At 51.7% G+C, this 22,669-nt stretch overlaps 6 protein-coding genes across 6 annotated transcripts; 4 read left to right on the forward strand and 2 right to left on the reverse strand.

Moving 5' to 3' along the window:
- The first annotated feature begins 995 nt into the window (after window positions 1–995).
- On the forward strand, window positions 996–2,587 carry BO97DRAFT_362419 (peroxidase). The gene is made up of 2 exons (XM_025692463.1): window positions 996–1,493; window positions 1,560–2,587. The coding sequence occupies exons 1-2, from the start codon at window positions 1,137–1,139 to the stop codon at window positions 2,304–2,306; spliced, it is 1,104 nt and encodes a 367-aa protein (XP_025555201.1). The 5' UTR covers window positions 996–1,136; the 3' UTR covers window positions 2,307–2,587.
- Window positions 2,588–3,100: 513 nt separating this feature from the next.
- Window positions 3,101–3,676, forward strand: BO97DRAFT_308427 (diphthamide biosynthesis protein 4; the record flags this gene model as incomplete). Its single annotated transcript, XM_025691184.1, has 1 exon — window positions 3,101–3,676. A coding segment is annotated over one exon (576 nt), but the record flags the coding sequence as incomplete, so codon positions are not given.
- A 691-nt stretch (window positions 3,677–4,367) lies between these two features.
- On the forward strand, window positions 4,368–5,799 carry BO97DRAFT_403214 (thioredoxin-like protein 1). Its single transcript, XM_025694685.1, has 3 exons — window positions 4,368–4,525; window positions 4,637–4,784; window positions 4,861–5,799. Exons 1-3 carry the CDS (start codon window positions 4,447–4,449, stop codon window positions 5,627–5,629), a joined length of 996 nt encoding a protein of 331 aa, XP_025555203.1. The 5' UTR covers window positions 4,368–4,446; the 3' UTR covers window positions 5,630–5,799.
- Window positions 5,800–18,061: 12,262 nt separating this feature from the next.
- On the reverse strand, window positions 18,062–18,483 carry BO97DRAFT_179816 (uncharacterized protein). Its single transcript, XM_025690375.1, has one exon. The coding sequence runs from the start codon at window positions 18,338–18,340 to the stop codon at window positions 18,101–18,103; it is 240 nt and encodes a 79-aa protein (XP_025555204.1). The 5' UTR covers window positions 18,341–18,483; the 3' UTR covers window positions 18,062–18,100.
- A 721-nt stretch (window positions 18,484–19,204) lies between these two features.
- Window positions 19,205–19,384, reverse strand: BO97DRAFT_403218 (uncharacterized protein). Its single transcript, XM_025694686.1, has one exon. The coding sequence runs from the start codon at window positions 19,366–19,368 to the stop codon at window positions 19,213–19,215; it is 156 nt and encodes a 51-aa protein (XP_025555205.1). The 5' UTR covers window positions 19,369–19,384; the 3' UTR covers window positions 19,205–19,212.
- A 630-nt stretch (window positions 19,385–20,014) lies between these two features.
- Window positions 20,015–22,377, forward strand: sebA (putative C2H2 transcription factor (Seb1)). The gene is made up of 3 exons (XM_025690376.1): window positions 20,015–20,309; window positions 20,372–20,974; window positions 21,104–22,377. The coding sequence occupies exons 2-3, from the start codon at window positions 20,383–20,385 to the stop codon at window positions 22,342–22,344; spliced, it is 1,833 nt and encodes a 610-aa protein (XP_025555206.1). The 5' UTR covers window positions 20,015–20,309; window positions 20,372–20,382; the 3' UTR covers window positions 22,345–22,377.
- The last annotated feature ends 292 nt before the right edge of the window (window positions 22,378–22,669 follow it).

Genomic DNA, 22,669 nt, shown 5'->3' on the forward strand with positions numbered 1-22,669 from the left:
GTTTGGGGACTGAACTGTCGCGGCGGATTCAAAGCCCATAATCCATGGCTTGCTCTCCCCTTCTGTGCAAGGTCATAGCAGGCCGATCGCAAGAAGCAGAGCATCAACTGATTACTCGCTCTCCTGCGGCAGTGGGATACAGTGGGATGGGACTCAATTCCGATTTCACCATCGTCTCACCATTTGGCGTAGAAGAGTCAACACTCAGTCGAGAAACTGCACCAACCGGCACAGCCAATCTACCTCCCGACTATAGATTTAATAATCAGCTTTGGGAGAGCAGCCTTCCCCGGCTCTAGAAATTGCCAAATATGGGCCACGAATCCGAGATGCCAAAAATGAGACGGGTGGAAGATCGGGCGCGGATGAGTAATGGCAACAGTCTGGACAGGCACCATTTGGTAAGACACCCAAAAGGTGGAGCCGAGGATGGCGAGAAGAACCAAAGAGAAATCGCAGGTTTATAATCGGAGCGTACCGGACCCGTTGCAGTATTATGATTGGGTTTGTGCTGTTTGGATTGTCGCATCGGCTATCTATCATCTTTCCTCCGTGAGAGAGACAGACAAGGGTTACCCCTCTCGCGACTGTCCACCGTATTGCGTTACTTGAGCAGTCTCTACTGATTGATCAGGGGAATAATTCCATTATAGGGATGGTCAACATTGGGAAAACAGGCGAGAGTCCAGGGAAGAACCATGGGTTGAGGCCCTGAACTTGCCACGAACCGCAATCTCCAACGGCCGCGGCAAACCATACGGCAAAGTCAAAAGTCTTCCAGAAGAAGCTGCAGGAAATGCGGAGAGAGAGAGAACAGAGACAGACACTTGCTTACTCAAGAGAATCGGGCTAGAGCTTCCCTCCTTTGGCTCTTACCATTGGTACCTCCAGGGATAATTGGAGGAGACGCGGGCAAACTGATGGAAGTGATTCGCAGCCTAGACTATTAGTATCCCTGCCTTCGTCCTTCTCCTCTTTCTTCTCGTACCTGTCACCTCTTCCCTTCCCTCCTCTTCCCCCTTCTTCTTGTCTCACCCTCCCTCAGTAGTCGATCAATTTCAAGAGTACTGTGTGTACCCTCTTGTCCTACCTTTTCAAATATCATCTCCCTCCATTCCAGTCATTCGTCGTACACAATGGCCTCCGCTGCTCGCTCGGCCTCTCGGGCCTTCCTTCGCTCGACTCCTGCCACTTCGGCTTTCAGACCCGCTGCTCGCAGCGCTCGCTATGCCCTCCCCTCCCAGGGCTTCCGCACTGCTTCCCGCCGCGGCTACGCCTCTGAGGCTGGCTCGGGCAAGTCTTCCAACGGCCTCCTGTGGGCTGGTGTTGCTGCTGCTGGTGCCGCTGGTGCTTTCTTCTTCCTTCAGGGCGGCGATTCTTCCGTGAGCTCCAAGGCCTTCGTCCCTACTCAGGCGGACTACCAGAAGGTGTACGACGCGATTGCCAAGAAGCTGGTCGACGAGACCGACTATGACGACGGCAGCTATGGTCCTGTAAGTTTTGACAACAATCCGAATAAGCCCGACTCGACACGATAACTAACCTCGGCATAACAATAGGTCCTTGTCCGTCTAGCCTGGCACGCAAGTGGTACCTACGACAAGGAGACCGGCACCGGCGGTAGCAACGGTGCTACCATGCGATTCGCTCCCGAGTCCGACCACGGCGCCAACGCCGGTCTGAAGCACGCCAGAGACTTCCTGGAGCCCATCAAGCAGCAGTTCCCCTGGATCACCTACTCTGACCTGTGGACCTTGGCCGGTTCGGCCGCCATCCAGGAGTGCGGTGGCCCTGCCATCCCGTGGAGACCCGGCCGTCAGGATAAGGACGTTGCCGCCTGCACGCCCGACGGCCGTCTCCCCGACGCCTCCAAGGACCAGAGACACGTCCGTGACATCTTCTACCGCATGGGCTTCAACGACCAGGAGATCGTTGCCTTGATCGGTGCCCACGCCCTGGGTCGCGCGCACTCCGACCGCTCCGGCTTCGACGGCCCCTGGGACTTCAGCCCCACCGTCTTCACCAACGACTTCTTCAAGCTCCTGCTCGATGAGAAGTGGCAGCAGAAGAAGTGGAACGGCCCCGTCCAATTCACCGACAAGACCACCAAGACCCTGATGATGCTCCCCACCGACCTTGCCATGATCAAGGACAAGGAGTTCCGCAAGCACGTCGAGCGCTACGCCAAGGACAACGATGTCTTCTTCAAGGAGTTCACCGACGTGTTTGTCAAGCTGCTCGAGCTGGGCGTTCCTTTCACCAGCAAGGCCGAGGACCGCTATGTCTTCAAGTCCCCTGAGGCATAGATCAGCCGCGGGTTTGTGTGAGGTGTGCAGTGCTATGCATAGCTTTTTGGTTTTCTAGTGCGATTTGGGATATTCTTGTTTGCTTGCGGGGCATTGCGTTTCTTGACTTGGTTCGACATTTTGATATCCGACATGTGTGTTCACGGCTCGCTTTCAACCGGCCGTAGCCCCTCTGTGTGGCTTTGTTCTCGACCTGATTGCCATTAGAAGGCATTGCACAGGCGAGTCTGGTGGTTGTATGTAGAAGGCATTTAGAGTATAAATACTAGACTTTCCACGAGACGTCTTGTTGTGTCAGCCCTTGCTGATGGTTGTAGTTGATGAAAGCATACCTGCATGATTTGCCTCTGTGAAATCGTAGTAGGCTTCAAACTGCTAAATAGCACCTGTGTATAGTTACTAATGCATGGCCATGGCTCTACCACGGTGTTTGTTGTAGGTTCCGACGTCGTTTGTCCCACCCACATGTTGCCGGCCAGAGAAGCTGCGGCGGCGGGCGGCGGGCGGCCGACCGCGCATGTGCGGAAAACGGCGAAGGAAACCCCCCGTCCGCCGCCGCATCCTAAGGAACCTTTTTTCCTTGTCTCTTTTGCGACAACCATCGAATCCCGATTGTGCATGGAATAAATCCGGCTACCCTTTTGTCCTCTCTATCAGACTTTGTCCGCGGAAATAAAGAGAAAACAAAGATACTATCCCAGGGAAAACCAAACTAAACGAATCCAGGCCAGACAACCCCGCCGTTGACTCGGCCAGAGCGAAGAGAAAAAAAAAAACGAAAGATCAAAATGACTCTGACCACTACGTCTCTCCCTCTCGATTACTACGAGATCCTCAACCTCTCCTTCACGACGACCCCCCTCTCTAAGCAAGAACTCAAGACCGCATATCACCGCGCCCTGCTCAAGCACCACCCGGACAAGGCTGCCGCCAGCGCCAGCGCGCCCACCCAAGATGCGCCTTCATGTTTTCTTGCCTCGCACACAGACATTTCTGCGCAAACGAGACCCTACACGATAGATGAAATCACCGCGGCATACAAAATTCTTTCTGACCCGGCTCTACGCGCTGAATATGATCGTTCCTTGCGATTAGATCGCGCGCGGGCCGCGGGGCGGGAGAAGACTGGAGGCAATGGGGTCCTATTTCACACGGGACTGGAGGTGGTGGATTTGGAGGACCTGGGCTGTGAAGAGGGCGAAGACGGCGGAGACATTTGGTACAGGGGGTGTCGATGTGGGGACGATAGGGGCTTCCTTCTAACCGAAGCTGACTTGGAGAGGGAGGCGGAGAATGGTGAGGTTGTGGTTGGGTGTAGGGGGTGTAGTTTGTGGATGAAAGTTTTGTTTGCGGTGGAAGATGATGATGGGCAGGAAGAAGAGGCCGACGTCCGGAGACAAGGGACTTGAGGCAGTTTTTGTGGGGAGATTTGTGTGAGAGCATAGTTATGCTCTTTCTCTGCTCTTCTTGTCACCTGGGAAACACCACCTGGATGATTATCCAGCACATGGATGCAGTGACACCGGATGCCACTTTGGTGGGTGAATTTGAGGCTTTCAAATGGCTCTGATCCTATGCGATTGGAGAAACAGCCCAGAGAGAATGTGGGAAGCTGTGGCCTTGTCGCCTGGGCTCCCAACGTCGAGGGTGGCCCGACAGGCTCGTGCTTGGACTCAATGCTCGTCAAGTCGAGGGACGGTCTATAAAAGGCATGATATATGTTCGAAAAGACGCTTCGATCAACTTTGAGCTCTGCATAGAGCCCTCCGCCATGTGCAGAGTCCGACTCCTAGCAGTTAGAGTGGTCCTTCTAGGCGCATTATACTCGATTATTTATGAGATATCTGCTGTCAATGAACTAAAACAAACCCAGAGAATGTGGAGACAGGTTTAGATTGAGACATTTCCAGTATGAACCTTGAGTGAATGTATTAGCTCGTTGACCTTGTAACGGTGGCCCTGTGTTGCAGTGAAGCGGCGGCGGCGGGGTTGAGTCGACTCGGAGTTGATGACATATAAATAGTCCATGGCGGAGAGGAAGGAACGAACCACCAACCTGCCCGGTCAACAACAACCTCATCCTCTACTCCTCCCACCCCCAGTAACACCTCTTATCTCAATCCTTCCACCAACCGCCACGATGTCAAAGATCGTGCATATCGCTTCCAAGGAGCAATTTAGCGCCCTACTGAGCTCGAGCACCTTCGTCGTAGCCGACTGTGAGCTTGTCTTCCCAGCTCCCCCACCTTCCCCTCCTTCTGTCTCACATCCACACCGGTTGCACAAATCTACCAACAACCACTCGAGCTAACTTTACCTGCTGTCCATAGTCTACGCAGATTGGTGCGGACCATGCACTGCCATCGCGCCCGCGTACGAGCAGCTAGCCTTGCAGCTGTCTCGCAAGGACCGGATCACATTCACCAAGATCAACGTTGACCAGCAGCAAGATATTGCCAAGGCATACGGCGTCACGGCGTATGGCCCTCCTTCTCTCTACCTATTGTTGTCGGAGAACCGCTGGAGACCTAGCTAATCATGACTCTCTTCATAGGATGCCCACCTTCATCGTCTTCGAACGCGGCCGCCCAACCTCGACTGTCCGCGGCGCCGACCCGAACAAGCTCAACGACGTCGTCCGCAAACTCGCCGCGGAGGCCAACAAAGCCGAACCTTCCGCCGAAGGCTCAGGCAGCAGCAGTGGGGGATATTGGATCGGAGGGGCTGTGCCGAAGGGCTACAGTGACATCACAGACCAAGTCGACCCGAAAGGACTGGAGCTGCTGAACCGGGCTAGCGAGTATGGCACGGCCAGGACGCTTTTCGATGGGCCCAAACCCTCCGCTCTGAACAGCAAAGGCAAGAATGCAGGAAGTCCGGATTGGGTGGAGAGCGACACCGATGAGCAGCTGATGCTGTTTTTGCCTTTCCAGTCCACCGTCAAGGTGCACTCGCTACAGATTACATCCTTCCCGCCCAGCGAAGACGATGAACGTGACGAGGATGAACGCCCGATGCGCCCCAAGACGATCAAGCTGTACACAAACCGCTCGCACGTATTGGGCTTCGACGAGGCGGACGATATCGACCCGGTGCAGGCGGTGGAAATCCAGCCGCAGAGCTGGGACTCTAACACGGGAACGGCTACGGTGGATCTGCGATTCGTCAAGTTCCAGAATGTGACCTCGTTGGTGATATTCTTCGTGGACGGCGATGGGGAAAGTGAGAAGTTGCGCGTGGACAGGATCCGCGTCTTCGGCGAGGCCGGCGAGAAGAGGGAGTTGGGCAAGTTGGAGAAGATCGGTGATGAGCCCGGCGAGTAAGTGATTATACAGACGAGATGTGGTATGTATGTACTCCGTACTTGGCAGGTGTTGACGGCTCGGGCGCGATGTTCATAATGGCGGGCTTAGTGATTGCACGCAGATAGAACTTGCATGAAGTCAAAAGACTACAAAAGCACATAGGTACAGCATGCCTAAGTAGCGATGACGGCCAGACACGTGAAGAAGTCTTCGTGTGTTCTAATCTCAACAGACCACGTACAAGCATCCAAGGTAGAAGGAGTTGTTCTTAATCAGAACAGCCCACTTGCTAATTGCCCACTGGAACTATCCCATAGAACTTTACGATAACTCTACGAGTCTCTTGCACGCAAGACTCAAAACTACAGAAAAATCCCTCAAAAGACCAAGCTTCCCATCCATTCCACATGCCAGCAGAATGAAGAGCAAACAAAGTCCATAGAGAAGAAATTTGAAATGTCCGATCCCAAACCAAATGGTCTCATCCTAGTAGAAAAGATTCAGAAAGACCAATAAAGTAGAACCGGTGTGCAATTCCGTTCGTCTGTGACGCAACTGACACCTGGGAATAAAAACATCACGGTAAGAGATGATGTCCAGGCAACACGGGTGAATGTAATAGTTGCGTCGCCGCACGAAGAAGAAAAAGAAAAAGAAAAAACGTGTTGAGGAATCATCGAGGCGGATTTTATAGTGGTGCTGGTGGGGTCTACTCGGAGGAAGTGTTAGTCCGGGCTTGAGGCTCGGTTAAGTTGGGCTGAGTTATGTAAGCTTTGCAGAGGGCGGTGAGGGGTGGTTGCTCGGCTGGGTTGGGGGGGGGGTGTTTTTTTTTTTTCGCGCTTTCTCTGTTTCTTTCTTTCTTTCTTCTTCTCCCATTATTATTATGGGCTGATGATGAGACAATTGGATGTTTAAACATATGATAGGAAGAGACTGACTCCCCACGATCAAGGGGAGATTGATCTTAACTACCATCCACTGAGGCCTATTTCGATTTTTACGCTGTTTTTTTCTTTCTTTTTTCTTTTAAAACTCGTTGGTTTTTTTGTCGTGTTGGATGGATGATTTTTCTGGTTGTGTGCTTGCTTACTTGCTTATGCTCGGTTTCCTGCCTCGATTCCTTCCATCGCTGCTACGTATCTTGGGACAGGCTCATTTTTGGGGTCCGTGGTTGCTTTTGCGAGTGGCGTCCACGCCGCTGGCCCCAGCTCAAGGCACGCACGCACGCACTCCTTGCTTGTTTTCGTTTGCTCGCCGCCCCCCTCCTTCCCTCCGCCATTCATGTCATGAAGGATTCCTGAAGGATGCGTATGGGTTGTGCGAAGAAACACAGCGACAAGCTTGTTAGTGTTTGCAAGGCTAGACGCGATCCTTCGCTGACTCCGGCCCGGCGGCCCCATGGTCAGACAGTCGAGAGGTCCAGGCGTGGCGTCGTCTCTCTATATCAAGATACTAGGGTAGATCTCCGGGAACATTTGTGAAGACATTGGGTGGAGGAGGACTAATGCAGTGACATGGGGCGAAGGAAGTAGTCGCTGACAGGGAGAGGAAGGGTACTTTTGCTTCCTTCATACTCTTCTATCAAGAAAGTCGAATGGGGGCTCGGGCCAAAAGCTGTCGTAATCCTGTAAATGCTTCCAGCCCGATTGATTGATTGATTGTTCATGGCGGTGCAGACCTGCAGAGTGCAGATAGCGCTAAGTCAGCTAAGCCAGTCAGCCCTGCAGCTGCAGTTTCAGTCGTAGACAATTGCTTGCCTTCCAGTTTGTTGCATTGCATGCAATATCAGCAACAGAAGAAAGAAGAAATCCCGGCCCTCTGTCTATCGGCGTTGCATTCTCGTCTCTCGCCTCGGCCACAGCCTCGCTCGCTTGCTCGTTTGCTTGCTGGCTGGCTTAGCCCTCGCGTCGCTGCCTATCTACCTACTTCACATCGTCTGATGATGCCTTTTTCAGCTTGACCGAAGACCAAAAATAAGCAGTCGTACGTATGAGGCTTGTGATTGATCCATGGTTCAAGATCTCTGCAGCCTTGAAGGTCCTCGCGAAGAGAAAGTTGGCCGCTGCAGACCATTCAGTAGGTGGTTATCGGTCCGGTCCAGCTTCCCGTGTCATCAACCAACACCCGCGATTTGTTTGGTCAATTTTTCCTCCATTTGTGTCGCCTAAGAGATAAAGACAATGACCAAGAGTGAAAGCAGCGGGTGCATTGTTCATTTTGGGACTTGACCAGTGCTTCTTCGTATCTGTGCTGGGGACTGTCTAACTGCGACAAGTCCACCGCGATCCATGGAACGGCTGTTCGCTGCTTCCTCCATCGCGAGCTTCTTATCTATCTGATACCCATAAAAAAAAAGTTCCGACATGTAAAACCAATCCACCATCATGCCATTTTTGCCCGGCCGCACGAGTCGGAGTGTGAGACACGGGCATTCTTCTGGGCGTGGGAGCCCTTGTTTCTCTTTCTTGTTTGCTCAAACACAATCCCCACCACCAAGGCAGGCTATTGTCTGGCAGGGCGCACGTATTGTGCATTGTGCAGAAAGCAATCTGAGACCTCCCTCTGCCATCCGGGAGGCAGGTACCCGGGGGCGCTCATGTCGATCCTTTGGCCCTGCGCATCCCTTCTTCCCGATCATCAATCGCCGGTTACAGATCTGCTGCCCGTCCTTGACATGATTCAATCCCAGATTACTGCGACCCAAGGTTGTTCCAGGAGATCTATAACTCTTCTTCTGTTTGGCGATTCATTCAGCGAGTGGCGGTAGTCGAGGTGACCGAATCATGGTTTCATGAGGTTCACCGTTGGATTATGTAACTCTGGTGACATTCAGGCGCAAACACTACGGTAGACTCGTGAAGGACGAAGAAGGTTTGCTTGATCGTGTGGAGTAAGCTCGTGCTATCGCGAATACTGCAATGGCTAGCCAACCAGAGTTCAACCCTAGGTACTTTTGGGGCGTAGATCGCACTATCAATCCGTGGAGTTGGCAACTTGGCAACGACCCAAATTTTCGAGCTCCCCATTCCGAGTGTGCATGACTCTTTGTTCCGATGCGATGTCTAAATTTGGTCGGCCGCATGTCGGATGCCTGCGAGCTTCCTCTATCTTTCGAGGGCAATCATAACGTCCACCTGCGCTTATGAGGCTTGGGCAAACCCCGGAAAGCCTCCGAATTATGACCTTATGGACCAGGGTGGCTGAAGGTGGGCTCGTATGTGCTGGAGGGGGCTCAAGCACACAACGCCGCCCACATCCACAGCCGAGTTCTCGACCCAGCCGCTATCGTGTCTTCGATGATAAATGAAAATAGGCTCAATTCAAACATCGTCCTGGTCGAAGAGTCAGAGATGTTAGAAATTGAGCTTCCCGCTGACTGAGTAGCTGTACCACTTACCTGTTCGCGCTTCCACGTAGAATTAAGCATGAGTTCTTCAAACCGTTTAGAAGGTAGGTTTTGGCTGCAGGCGAGGATCCGACCCAGGATAACGTCGTCCCATGCGCGGGGTTTCGGTTGGCGCTATTGGTCTTGGCCCTTAACCTTCGTGATGGTAGACTTTCTTTCGGTTTTCCTTTTCTGCCCGCAACAGAATTCGGATAGCTCTCTTCGTGGTGAAGCGCCGACACTTCCCCAATGACGCCATAATCCCAGAGATTTCCACAATCGGAAGTGGAAGAAAAGAAAATTGGAGAAGTTACGGGAAGAGGGCCCTAGGTGCTGGTAGTGAACCAAGATCGCGAATGGATCCTACGTTATCTCGTTTTCCCCAGCTAATTCCCTCAATTCGTGGGCCGCCCAAAGAAGACTCCTCTACATACCGCACTGGGGCTAGGTTCGGGAAAAAGAACCAATACCCTTGCCAGCGTGGAATGTGTGCCATTGAGGCGGACGGGACAGCACCTTGGATACCGATAGCACGACTAAGCGGCTTCGTCGGTCTGCTTTTGAGTTTGCTGGTTTTGGTTTGTAGGTACTGTAGCCTGGGAGACTAGCCTCTTCGCGGGCTGCATGCCCTCTCATGCCGTCAATCACAGTCACAGACAGCCCCAGCCATGAGCCAAGTCCATTGAAGCTGTCCGAGACGTGCACGTGCTGCACCAATGGCTGGTTGGCCCAGATTTTCAGCCCATGCGATCGGCCGCTCTAGTCCATGATCTTCCCTGCAGGCACCCAGGAACGGACCTCCCAGGGTGTCTTCCTCTCTGGGTCTGGGGTTAAATCCCTTCCCGACTTGAGACGTTGTGTGTTTTCCCTTGGTCTTCTCGCCTCAGGTGCTCGGAAGGAAACCGCCCGGACCCTAGAAGGGGCGCAATCGAAGCTCAGGCTTGAACGAGGCCATGAAGTGGTCCGTATCTGTCACAATGAGCCGCCGCCACGCGAGCTTTAAACTCTGGAGGCTTCGCGACAAAATTCCCAGACAGGTATGCTCATGGCTTGGCCGGCAAACTGTAAGGTTGAGTTGTCAGTGAATCTTTCTCTAAATCACAGATGAGTGGCCACAGAAAGGACAAAGGAGAAAACACAGATGCAGGTCCATACATACTTAGTTCTTTCCGTATAGTAGTATATCGTCCACCGCCAGATTCCTTAGCAAGTCCTCTATTATTGCTAGCACGAAGGGGGAGTAGCCCGGCCGCATGCTTGAGTCGGACGAGTGGACACGGTGTGCCGTAGCCTGTGCAGTCCCCGCAAAAAAAAAGTGCGGTATTAGCCTGAAGAAATATGCCGGCAGTCGGAACCTTGCCCACTTACCGGGCTGGGAAACTGCTTGGCAGCCAGCGAAGTACGAAGGTTGCAGTTATCATTACTCAAGCGACAGTGGGAACCCTCGCGTACTGCCTTGGAAGCAGTACAAAAGGGCGTCGCTAGACGAGCACAGTTTCCATCGCAACACCACGAAGGGAGAATTTCACGTCGCAAAAATAGTTATGGCAATGGTATGGTTGCTTGCTTCAGCCATAAGCTAAAAGGTGGGTTCCTCGGGAACCCCAGGGTCCGGCGGTAGTTGTTATTCATGATTGAATGATAGGGAAATAAAAGCTCCATGTGAATGATCCTCATACTCATACACCTTCACGGTTCATCGGCTTATCCTACCCTACCCAGCCGGATTTACGTCGTGAGTTGCAAATCACAGGTGGCGTCGGAAGTTTGCCGGAAACCCCGTGTCCACTCACTAGGGATGAAATGGTCAGATCATGGATCCGGTCTCCATCGATGTCTTCCAAGGTAAATTGGTGTGAATTTTGGTCCGTCTCGAGGAGTTTAGAAGGTTCGAAGAATGTTGCTAGAGTTCTTCGGTCGTATTAGAGTCGGCATGTGTGAGGTAAATCAAATTAGCTGGGGTTCGTTCTAATTATGATGACCCTGGCAGGCACCATGCATGGCCTTTAGCACCTGCCCCTCGTGGGTGTGTCCGTGATAGTTTCAGAATGAGCTTACTTGCATCGGAGACGCCAACAGCGCCGCCCCCTTTGTGATAGTCTTGAGTAGTACAGTAGTAGCGTAGAAGTCTAGCACCAGGTGGCATGGAGATATCGACAGAGCGGGTTAGTAGGGGACCTGCCAAACGGACTAATTAGGCAAACTGTTATGACTGAGAAGCGGGTTGTAGAAGTGGGTTCGGAGATACCTACCAATGCTGCTCCAAGTGCCACCCACAGAATAGGTGCCCATGGTAAAGAACTAAAGTTCTCCCTCATCTCCTGACTAAGGCGGAAAAGCCGAGACACGCCGGGGAGAGGCGGACATTGATTGGTGGCAAAGCATACGCGTTAGTCTGTTTCAGATCTCGAGCTACTTAGGGTTGTCCGGCAAGGTACGCGCAACAGGCCGACAGCAGCTCGTCCGTAGGCCCGGGACTCCGGCCAGATTCCCTATGGAGTATGGGGGGAAGAGGGCCCTTGGAACCTAGAGCCTAGATAGGGTAAAGTGCGAGAAGACGGCGGAATTTGCCTTCGGAACCTTGCTACAGTAGCCTCCTACAGACTCAGCTTGGCTCTTCCTCCAGAGCGGACTGCTAGTCTAGTGTGCGATCTGCTGATTCCCGACTCTAAGGCTATTAGATCCTCGGACTATGTATGTACGGCACAGTATGCTAAGTTGTAACTGTAGGACTAGCCTCGTCGGACTAGAGGACCTTCTGCCATGGAAGCTTCCAATGGAAAGAAAGAACACCTCCGGGCCTGGGTAATCTTACCGTTTGCACTCCGCCAATCCCACCGTCTCACAGTCAGTCTCGTAAATAACTACTAGGTAAGTAGCATGAACCCTCCAACCCAAACACTAGGCACTGCACTATTGGTTCATCTGAACTTTATCAAAGAATCTGCAGCTTCGATGCGATTCCACTCGAGAACATCATAGAGGCAGGGCTCATAGTTCAGGCAGCATTCTCAGTTTGACCCTATAGAAGTTTGTGCGAGTAGACATGCATTGTTGATATGATGATCAACTGTCCATCCTAGCCAAGAGGAAGCCATATCCAACGGCAATGGCGCCCTATCTGATGATCAGGGTCCTCTGGCCATCGCGATATAAGACTCACCTTTCATCTCCTTCCTTCTTCAGCAATTCATCCCACAGTCAAACCCACTTAGTAGACCGTTGCCTGATGTTATCGCCATGCAATAATTTCCCTAGCCTTCGCCACCGCAATAACAATAGGATCCGCAATTGTTCACACTTTTGCTCTTTTTGCTTTTGTTGTGGGCTTAAATCCGGACCGCCGCCGCCAGCCATACAGAGTGGGCAAAGCTGTGAGAACTCTGCTTTCTAATAGCTTACGAAGAGTGCAATCTCTCAACTAATTGGTTGCCCTGTAGTATGGAGTGAAGTTCCGTCTTTGATTGTTTGTTTTGCCTTGCTGGTGCTCCATCTCGGTCTCTGGTGATTTGGATATATTTCTTTCTCACTTCGGGTAACCGATGGGCTATCGCAGAGTGGCCGATTGCCGTTGCTATTACCTTTCGGACCCGAAAGACCAATCATAGCGATATCAAGGTTACTCCATTCGGTCTATATTCCTCGTTGCTCAATGCAAGAAGCTTTGGCGACGAAGTTGAGTGAAGTTGCCATGTTTACCGATTCCCGGCCGGATACGCAGCACCGAGGTATACCTACATGCTCAGGTAGTTGACGGTGACTGAGGTGTGGGCAGGGTCGTAGTAGATTCATGTCCCAGTGCCGGCCTGCAGTCCCGTGATTCGTCGACAAAGCGATACGACCTAATCAGAAGACAACCTAACGGACAACATCATGATCTGGCAATTTTGACGTTTTTCGCACATGCCCGCACGGTCGCTTATTTGCTGGGTGTGATTGGGGAGCTCAAGTGAGTGGCGCCGCCTACTCGGGGCTAGGTCCCAACCGCCCCGGCTGTCATCCACGGAGAACCCACCGCGGACGAAATGAGTCGATCAAGGGGGGATTCAAGACAGAGAAGAAAAGGTAAAGAAATGACAGCCCTGTGGATGGATGACGTTGACCTCTAGTTGTCATCCCGACTACGTATGACAGAGTACACATACAGGCCAGTAGACGAATCATCCCTCATTTCGGCCACAAGCTGGAAAAAGCAAATCACTCGACTGATGCGAGACAACGGTCGGGTTTCTTTTCCATTTAGCTCGCATTCTTCCCACTTGATGTGTGGAGTAAGAGCGTACAAAATGCGGATGCAGAATGGGTCTCCCACCCACCGGTGTACGGAGTAAGGTAGAGGTACTCGAGGACCTCGGGGAGAAGGGGAAGAGCAGCTTGGAAGAGCTCTTCCTCATAGAGACCACAAACGGACACGAAGACGAGGGTCAAGGCATCAGTGTCGCCTTTGCTCGGATTCTGAACATCCATGGATTACCCGACGTGAAGGTGTAGAGACGATGGATGACCCTCTCGAGCTAGCTAGGGTGTTCCCCAGCCGATGACGACAGTCCCTCTATCGCGTCGGTTAGACTAGCTGTTGTGGCTCGGCTGCCTGTGGTGGTGTTACCTTTCTTTTCGTAAATCGATTTTTCCTAGCCCCAAGAACAAAAGAGCATGGGTCTTTTCCCGAGGGTTCGCTTCGTCGTGTCTAGTTGGCAACGGTTTTTTTTCTTCCTTTTTCTTCCTTTCACTTTTTGCCTTGGTGGCAACGTCAGGGGTTCAACCATCGCTGCCTGGCCTGGACGGGCCAGCAAAATAATCCCTGGCATCTAAGATGGGGTTATCGTCCGGCGGGCTGCTTGCAGTGCGAGGTCCGACGATGTCGAGATTACCGTAGAGACAGCCCATGATCTTCTCGGCCTGGGCCGATGCCGTTGTTTCCTCCTTTCGGCGTTTGTTTAATCACTTGCTGCTCCCCTGACCAACTAACTGACCACTAGGCACCATTTGATGTCTTAGGAGTTAAAGAGTCTAGGACAACTGTCTGGAGACTCGGGGAGGAGGAGGCAGAAGAAAAATGGAGCTTTCCCTGTGGGCGGTGGAGATTGGTCGATAGTAGTCTCTCAAGCTACCCCGTAGAAGCGTTAGCTGCTCAGATGGACTGTCTAAAGGATGCTTTGCGCAATCTTCTCGAAGCTCAATGACCTTCCATGCATATATTAAGCCAAGCGATTCCCTAACTCAAACGAGTAAAGTCGTCTGGTCGCTCTATGGGCCGTTGTTCGTATTAGCAGTCACAACTCTTCGGCGTGGCAAGGAAAATCTCGACAGTTGACCCTCTTTTGCTAACTTAGGGTGCGATGCTTCCAATGACTGGATACAGATTCCCTCCGACGGTAGACCGATAGCCACTAGCTTTGCTTCTTATTTACTTTTTTTTTTTTTTTTTTTTTTTTTTATTTTCGGCTCTCTTATCGTTCCTGGGATTGTTGAGTTTGCGCCGCTGGCAGTGGCTAATGCTAATTTACCGCACTCCCCCGGGGACTGTCCCGGCATCCGGAAGCTTCACCTACATCAAGTAAGGTGGTCGGTATCAGCAGACGGTTCTATCTTTAGATCCACCAATCAAATAGCCTGGGCGGCTGTAACCGACGGTAAAGTTATGCATTCAATGCGGTAATTTATCTCATCAAGTGCTCGGGAACTATCACTGCGACATAGATAGGACGGAGAGACCTCGGTACCTGCACCGTCGATTCTGAAACAGTGGCAATCACGGACGAGTCATGTATGTGTCTGAGCGGTTGAGGCAGCAAGGTGTGTAGTACCACGGCGATGATGGTGCTCATGGCCGAGCACTTGAACGGGTAAACGATGGTCCTGGGCGGGAAGGGGAATGTGGAGGCCCGTGTTCTGAGTTCTGAGTTCTGACAGCTCTGGCTGAGCCCCCTTGCGTTTCCTTGGCTGTGGCGTCCTTTACAGTGTGCACTCAGAGCAGAGACAAGATAATCACAAATTGGAATCCATTGGCCGTTGGGAATTCATTGTTCTCCAGTTGACCCATGACGTGGACTGTCCCGACTCCCGAGTCTCCTGTCGTATAACGGATCATTGATTCGTTGCAGCGTTTGTCGGACTATACCCGATTTCCGTAAATCAAAACAATAGACGCTACTAGGTAGATACCCATCATGTGCTGTTTGCCGGATCAATGCTACGAAGTACAGCGGAGTATGGATATACCACACCAGCAAACAACCTGCCAAGTTTTGCTCCCGATTGTTCGAGTTCAATGCCATTAACATACTGACTATTGAGATGAAAAGATTGGAGGCTTGCAGGTGGTAGCAATCGACAAATGACCGAAGTCCTTTATTGGCAACCGGCCCTATCCCAGACCCCAACCAAAAAGAAAGTGGCTTTTGGGTGCAACGGATCAAGAAAGAAAAGCGACCACGGGGGGAAATCAGATCAGATTGAAGCAAATCAGAATCGGAGGTTCTATTTTGACAGCTGCATTTCATATGTGCCTAAGCCCTGTGTAACCGTCTTTCGGACAACAAATAGGCGAGGCAAGCAAGGGTTGGCTGGCATTGCAAGAATTCCGGCTGAGCGTCGCTTTCTTCCCCTCTCCGGCCATGCAACCTACAGCCCCCTCCGCATCGGTTCCTGCAGTAGGCCGCCCAGACCTGATCGATCCCATCCGCCGTTGAACAGGTCACATCACAAAATGTGAGTTATTATTGCCAGACAGCTCTATTGTATGCTTGTGCGTGTCTTGGGATTATGTGTGGATGTGTGTGTGCGCGCACCGCGCCTGTAGACTCTCGAACCGACTCTTGTGCTACGTGGCCAAACTCTTTAGGCTCAATTTTTGGAACACCAAAATTGGATTTAGCCTATACTTGGGTGCCAGTACCTTGGGATTCTTTGGTGCTTTTGACTTGACATCACCCAATTCAACTAGTTTTCTCCAGGAAAATCTACCGACCACGCAGGAACTATGAATTTTTCCCACCTCAAGGAACCACAATCTAGGCCGTTAGGTTCAATACTGTCTGCACCATCTGCGCGGCGCAATGCACTTGGCATATGACATGCTATCGGAAGCCTGAGCCACCCTATGCCTGATTATCGAATTCACTTTTGCGATCATCGAGATGAACGGCCTCTAGTTGCCCAGACCGGTAGACAGCGCTCAACTCTGCCTTACGACATGAGTTACCTTAGATGCTACAGGGGTCCAATTGGGTCGCGCACCGGGAGTCCGGATGTCTCTTTACCACCCGTAAGGACGGGTAAGGTAATCCATTCATACATCCATGATAGTACTTAGTACCTTGCACCATGCCATAGGTGGTGGGCCCTGGTCCAAGACCGTTTCACCAGCGGTGATGAAGGCTGGAGATGATGCCACAGTACAGTAGTGTAGCTTCTCGAAATTGCTAGTCTCAATGCCGCTAGAATGGGCTGCTAAAGGTTTGCGGACGTTTTTTTCGTTCATGCCCGCTTATCGAAATGGGACCATACTACTCGAGTGGTCGCATTGAGTCTGGAATCATCTGCATGCCGTTAGGCTGGGCAGTTCGTATCATAATTCCCATCGTCGTCATTGCCATCCTTATCCTCCTCAACCTCCAAAACCCTCATGAATCATGACCATCAATCATCGTCCTTGCAAGGGAGGCTCAGACCGAAGGGAAAGTCCAGAGCGACCCAGCGTGAGTTTGGGGGTGTGGTAGAGTGACGGGGAGGGGCTGCGGACAACAGCTGCACTGACCACGACGCCCCCAAATCTGCAGTCACGGGGGAGAGAGCCTGGAGGTGTTTGGCGATGACCGGCTTGTTCTCATAAACATCCATCACATCAACCATCCAACCAACTTCAAAGCTCACCTGCTGATCTTACTGTAAGCGTGAGGCGTCCCAGAGTGAGGGAACATGGGACAACCTTTTTCTTCGTCTATTTTCTTTTTCTTCGTCAATTTTTTTCTTGACCTTTGTCTTTTTTCGGGGTACTTTAAATGAAATCCCCAAATGGCGGACGGGATGCGCAGTGGGGCCGACTAGCTTAGCCGGCGAGTCAATCCCTCCCTTTCACAGGTTGAGTCTATTGGCTTTGAATGCAGCTTCCGAGTGCGCTTGCCCTCAGACTTGCAGCCAATTTCCTTCGGTGGCCCGACTCATGTCACGATGGCACTTCAGTTCAAAGCTGGTCCTTCTCTTGTCTGTGTGTCTGTGTCTGTGTCTGTGTCTGTTCTGCTTGGTCCGGCAGTCTGGCAGTCTGGCAGTGGCTCATTCCACCAGCCAGCCTATTGGAAACTCACTTTTGGTTTTCTCTCCCCGCCCAAGAGACAACACCATTCAGGCTCTCCCTCTCCCTTAGGTACCATTCCTCCTTCCCCACTTGCAGTTTGCTCCAGAGAGGGTGGACTGGCCCGATTGGTTTTCGCGCACCCAGGCCGGTGGGACAAACAGGCCGCTGATAAGCCCAGATAGGCCACCCGATGTTGTTGATGCAGGTCTCATTGGTAACGGAACATCCGATCCATGTACTATGTATAACATATCACCCTCAGCTTCACGACGGACGCTGCCATTGATGGACGGTCGGTCTCAGCAGTAAGCGCGCAGGGTGATGTTGGTCTCAGCTGAGCGCGCCCCCCCCCCCCCCCCTCCCCTCGAGTAGAAACCATCATTCATGACTGGCAGAGAGGCGAAGACAGAGGGTAGTGTGTGTGTGTGCGCGTGCGTGGGAGGGTAGAGGATAAGGGGGGCCATTCAATGCTTTGGGTGCTATTTTGGGAGCAATAATGCCTGACTGAGACTCTCGGACGGACTGTGTGGCAACTTCTCAGCCATGGTGAAAGGGCTTTTCAGGTCGGAAACGTTACGGAATAGATTACGACTCGGAAATGAAGGATACAGGAGTTCGAGGGGAGTATTTGGTGGGAGGCTAAGTATCAGGAAGACGGGACTGGATGCTGGAAAGACAGTCACTCCAGGCTATGTAGAGCTCCCTCCTACTTGGGTAAGTCCCAAGTAGACCTGACGATGGAACCCGCTTTCTTCCTCCTCCCCGACAGTGGCAGTCTGTACTTCATATGGAGATGGTTTGGGGGTGTCTATCTAAAACGTGAATAATGAAATGGCCACAGGGTGACAAGACAGAGACGGCGAGGAAGTGGGAAAGCCACATCTCTCCATAGTTGGCTGTAGTCAGTACTACTACTACTACTACTACTACTACTACTATTATTACTACTACTACTACTACTTTTACTACTACTTCTACTACTACTACCTACTACTACCACCGAGTTACCGACTAGAAACCATCGCCTTCCAGCCCCCACAGCTGTCATTTCGCCCTACGGTTATGACACTCTAAAACCACTCTCCTATATCATCTATATTATCAACATGATGATAACTCATGAAATCACAGCCGTCCCCAGCAGTTTTCCACCAACAGCCTCCTCCCGCGTCAATTCTCTGCTGCGATTGGAACAACAGCATCTCCGCATTTACCAATCCGTGACCGTCGGACGTGTGGTCTGGTAAGAATGGATGGATGATGGACGGAGGGCCGAGTTTCCATGCACCATTGAAATGGGGCTTTGAGGGCCGCCAGTGTTCCCACTCGTGCTCATGTGCTCCACGCACTTACGCCTCTTTGGGTTCCCCGGCCGAGGTGGTGGGGACGATTGCTGGTTAGTCGGAGCTGGGTTTCGCCCTCGCCATCTGACTGTCTCTCGACTAAGCTCCGATCCAACAGTAACCAAAAAGGTTCCACTCAATCCTCTCCCAAAATGAGGAATAATGGCAGAGTATTTTAGGTACCTACTTAATAATAATAATAATGATAGATTTTTTTAATTGCTTGATGCTTACTACTGATATCGTGACAGACTGTACTCAGTCCCCGGCAGGCACTTCTCTCTTCCGGCATGAATTAAAGGCGACTCATGATGAAGAATAGCAGTACTAACTACTTAGTAGTCCGCAAGGTGGCCCACCTCCCGTTGGTTCAATTCTGGTCTCCGCTCATCCCAAAATTCTAACTGAATTGGAACTGAGATGTGCACCGGCGCCAATCTGCTTTCTTTGCCGCCCCAGACTAGAAAGTCTACTCAGCATTGATGGTGCATAAGATGGTAAGAAATAATGACAATCACCGGTTGGAGAAAATAGGATCCTCCCACTTACTCTTTCCCCCCCCCAATCCCCCCAAATCCTAATCCTCTCTTCTCCTTGGCCCTCTTCTCTCTCCGCTTTCCATTGTTCCGCGAAAATTATTCAAATTGTCAACTAGAAAGTTTAATATGGGAAGTTCATAAAATAGAGGGAAAGAAAAAAAAAAACACCACAAAACACAGATAGACAGAGACATGGTAGAAGAAGGGGAAAATAAAATCAGTGAACTGATTCACCTAACATATGACACAGTACCTGTCCCGGCAGATTTATTAGATGATTTATTAGTTCTTATATTACAATTACGACTATTATAGACTGATTGCTCTCCTACTGGCACCACACCCCAAAGTAAAGTTCCATGCAGCCCATCTCACCCCAAAAGGGCTCGCCAGACTAAAAAGTACGGCTCCAGTCCTACTGCTCACTACGTACGGCGCTACTACCTCGTAGCACAAGTAGATCAGTCGCTCTTTTATCCACTGTCCTTCCTTCTGGCCGTCTTTTCCTCTTTCCATATCGGCCCTGTCTCTCATTTTCCCCGCGACTGTCCTCGTCCTTCTAATTAGTCTTCTTTATTCAATTCTTTATTTTATTTCCCTTTTTTGCCCTTTTTAGACTCGTCTCGATCCTCATCTGGTCTTTCTCTCTCCTTCCTCTCTTTTTTATCTCTTTAGTCTTAATTCCCCTCCCTCTCGCTCTCTCCTTCATTTGCATCTTCAGTCTTTCGGTTTCCCTTATCGAGCGCGTTCTGAACCAAATTCATTCTCTGGTTTGGATCGTATCGAATAGAGGTGCCTGTCCTTCCTTCATAGATTTGCGATACAAAGCATCAGATATAATTCCACTACCACCACCACAACGAACCATCGTTCTTCGCATCATCAACTCCATACATACAGCGCAGTCTCCTTCACTCACTCCTTCAAGTGTAAGAGACTATCAACATTCTTTCAACCTTGTCGTCCTTGATCTAGACGGCTTCTCGTTGCTCAGTTATCACGTCTACTAGACTGGAAGCTCTAGCGCAGTCAAACTGTCCGGGCATACTGGCCCAATATTATACTTATCCTAATCACATCTAACCGAGTAGATCAAACTCTACTCGCTTGTGCAACCACAACAACTCCACAATCTGTGAGTTTCCTCGTCAACGTGTGCGCCAGGAATCAAGAGGCTGACTCGAAGACTACGATTAGCTCCAGTCACAATGGACGCAACATACACAATGGCACCGACATCGGTGCAAGGGCAACCGTCATTTGCATACTACCCAGCTACCGACTCGCAGCCCAGACAGCATTTCACCAGCCACCCTTCAGACATGCAACAGTTCTATGGTCAAATGCCGCCATTCTCCCACGCTCAACAACAACAACCCCAGCACTGTGTGCCGGAGCAGCCTCTCTATACCGCTCAGTCCGTTATGAACATGCATCAGATGGCTACCACGAATGCCTTCCGGGGTGCCATGAACATGACGCCCATCGCTTCTCCTCAGCCATCCCACCTCAAGCCCACCATCGTCGTGCAGCAGGGCTCGCCAGGTCTGATGCCTCTGGATACGAGGTTTGTAGGGAACGACTATTACGCCTTTCCCTCCACCCCGCCGCTCTCTACCGCGGGAAGCTCCATCAGCAGCCCGCCATCCAGCATTGGATCCCTTCACACGCCAATTCACGAGAGTTTCTTTTCATTTGAGAAGGTCGAAGGTGTGAAGGAAGGCTGTGAGAGCGATGTTCACGCTGAGATTCTGGCCAATGCCGACTGGACTCGCTCGGATTCGCCCCCCATGACACCTGGTAGGTTCTGGTCCTGCATCCACTTCGAAGACTTGAAATACGCCTGCACCACGTGCTGCTATAGTGTGAAAAGGCGTTAGCTGGTCAGTTGTCTAGGGTTATTCGGCGGGCTAACTCAACTTGTTCTAGTGTTCATCCACCCCCCTGCATACACCGCCTGCCAGACGTCGGAGCTTCTGTCTGCCACTAGCTCTTGCCCATCCCTGTCCCCGTCGCCATCTCCTGTTTCCTCCACCCTGATTGCCCAGTCCCAGTCCGCTCTTCCTCTCGAACAGTCCAACTCTGACTTCTGCGATCCTCGCCAACTCACTGTCGAATCCTCAATCAACGTTGCTGAGTTGCCTCCTTTGCCCACCCTTGCATGCGATGAGGAAGAGTCCAAGGTCGTCCTAGGTGGTGAAGCCGTAGCCCTCCCTGTTCACGAGAACCTGTCCCCTGTGTTCTCCTGCTCGTCTGAGGATCCGCTGAGCAGCCTTCCTACCTTTGACAGCTTTTCTGATCTGGACTCGGAAGACGAATTCGTTAACCGCCTGGTCGACTTCCACCCTAGCGGCAACGCCTTCTACCTGGGAGAGAAGCGGCAGCGCGTTGAGTCATATTCACTCGACGAGGAAGAGTTTTTCAGTGAGCAGAGCTTCGACGAGTCCGACGACCAGGACCTGTCCCAGACTAGTCTTCCCTTCCTGGGTGGCTCCGATTTCTCTCTCCCGGCCACTGTTAGTGACGCTGCTGAGGAGATGCGGACGAAGAAGCGCAACAGCTCCCGCAAGTCGCCCAAGAGAGCTGGCTCTGAGAGTGATGCGGATTCTCTTGGCAAGAAGGCACAGGCTTCCGCTTGTGAGTCGGATTCGACGGCCGCCCAGGCACTTACTCAGACTCGTCACAACTCGGATGCCAGCATGTCTAGCTGCTCCGATGCACCGGCTGCTCCAGTCTCCGTAAACCGCCGGGGTCGCAAACAGTCGTTGACGGACGATCCTTCCAAGACCTTCGTGTGCACTCTCTGCTCTCGTCGTTTCCGTCGCCAGGAACACTTGAAGCGTCACTACCGCTCTCTGCACACTCAGGACAAGCCGTTCGAGTGCAATGAGTGTGGCAAGAAGTTCTCACGCAGTGACAATCTGGCTCAGCATGCTCGCACTCATGCTGGCGGATCCGTCGTGATGGGTGTCATTGACACCAGCAGCACATCCTCGCAGACGCCATTCGAGGAACGCAGTCCCAACACAATGGGTGCGGTCCTCTATGATGCTGCCAACGCTGCTGCTACCAAGTCGATAACTAGCGACTCGTCCGATGAGAGCATCATCGAGACGCCGTCTGCTGACCGCCGAGCCCCCAAGAAGCGCAAGCGTGAGGCGGATGCTTGAACAGTTGATCGACCTGGCTTCGAAGCCATCACGATGATATGTGACCAGGAGCCCCCCTATATCACTTAATCATATACTATAAATGACCCTCCACTCCAATGGTCGGTCGAACTGGGTCTCTTTGCGGATTGGCGTCCGGGTTTTGATTCTGGCAGTGACCAGGAAGGTACAGGTGCATGGGTTGTTATTTTATTTTGGAAAGGGCTTTGAAGTCGATTGACACAAGACGCGACTTCACTGAACCCATTTTGGCGAAGCATTAGACCGGCGGCAACGGAACTTGGGCGCACATTGGGAGTCCATGGTTGGACCAAAAACTAATAGA

Source organism: Aspergillus homomorphus (assembly GCF_003184865.1).
Source record: "Aspergillus homomorphus CBS 101889 unplaced genomic scaffold BO97scaffold_4, whole genome shotgun sequence".
Lineage (NCBI taxonomy): Eukaryota > Fungi > Ascomycota > Eurotiomycetes > Eurotiales > Aspergillaceae > Aspergillus > Aspergillus homomorphus.

Bases quoted from the DNA above. Each gene is read 5' to 3' on its own strand.
- BO97DRAFT_362419 (XM_025692463.1), top strand. From the start codon at position 1,137: ATGGCCTCCGCTGCTCGCTCGGCCTCTCGGGCCTTCCTTCGCTCGACT. The intron at 1,494-1,559 runs GTAAGTTTTGAC...GCATAACAATAG, and splicing joins ACGACGGCAGCTATGGTCCT to GTCCTTGTCCGTCTAGCCTG.
- BO97DRAFT_403214 (XM_025694685.1), top strand. From the start codon at position 4,447: ATGTCAAAGATCGTGCATATCGCTTCCAAGGAGCAATTTAGCGCCCTA. The intron at 4,526-4,636 runs GTGAGCTTGTCT...TGCTGTCCATAG, and splicing joins CACCTTCGTCGTAGCCGACT to TCTACGCAGATTGGTGCGGA. The intron at 4,785-4,860 runs GTATGGCCCTCC...CTCTCTTCATAG, and splicing joins AAGGCATACGGCGTCACGGC to GATGCCCACCTTCATCGTCT.
- BO97DRAFT_179816 (XM_025690375.1), bottom strand. From the start codon at position 18,340: ATGACAGCTGTGGGGGCTGGAAGGCGATGGTTTCTAGTCGGTAACTCG.
- BO97DRAFT_403218 (XM_025694686.1), bottom strand. From the start codon at position 19,368: ATGTCTCTGTCTATCTGTGTTTTGTGGTGTTTTTTTTTTTCTTTCCCT.
- sebA (XM_025690376.1), top strand. From the start codon at position 20,383: ATGGACGCAACATACACAATGGCACCGACATCGGTGCAAGGGCAACCG. The intron at 20,975-21,103 runs GTAGGTTCTGGT...AACTTGTTCTAG, and splicing joins TTCGCCCCCCATGACACCTG to TGTTCATCCACCCCCCTGCA.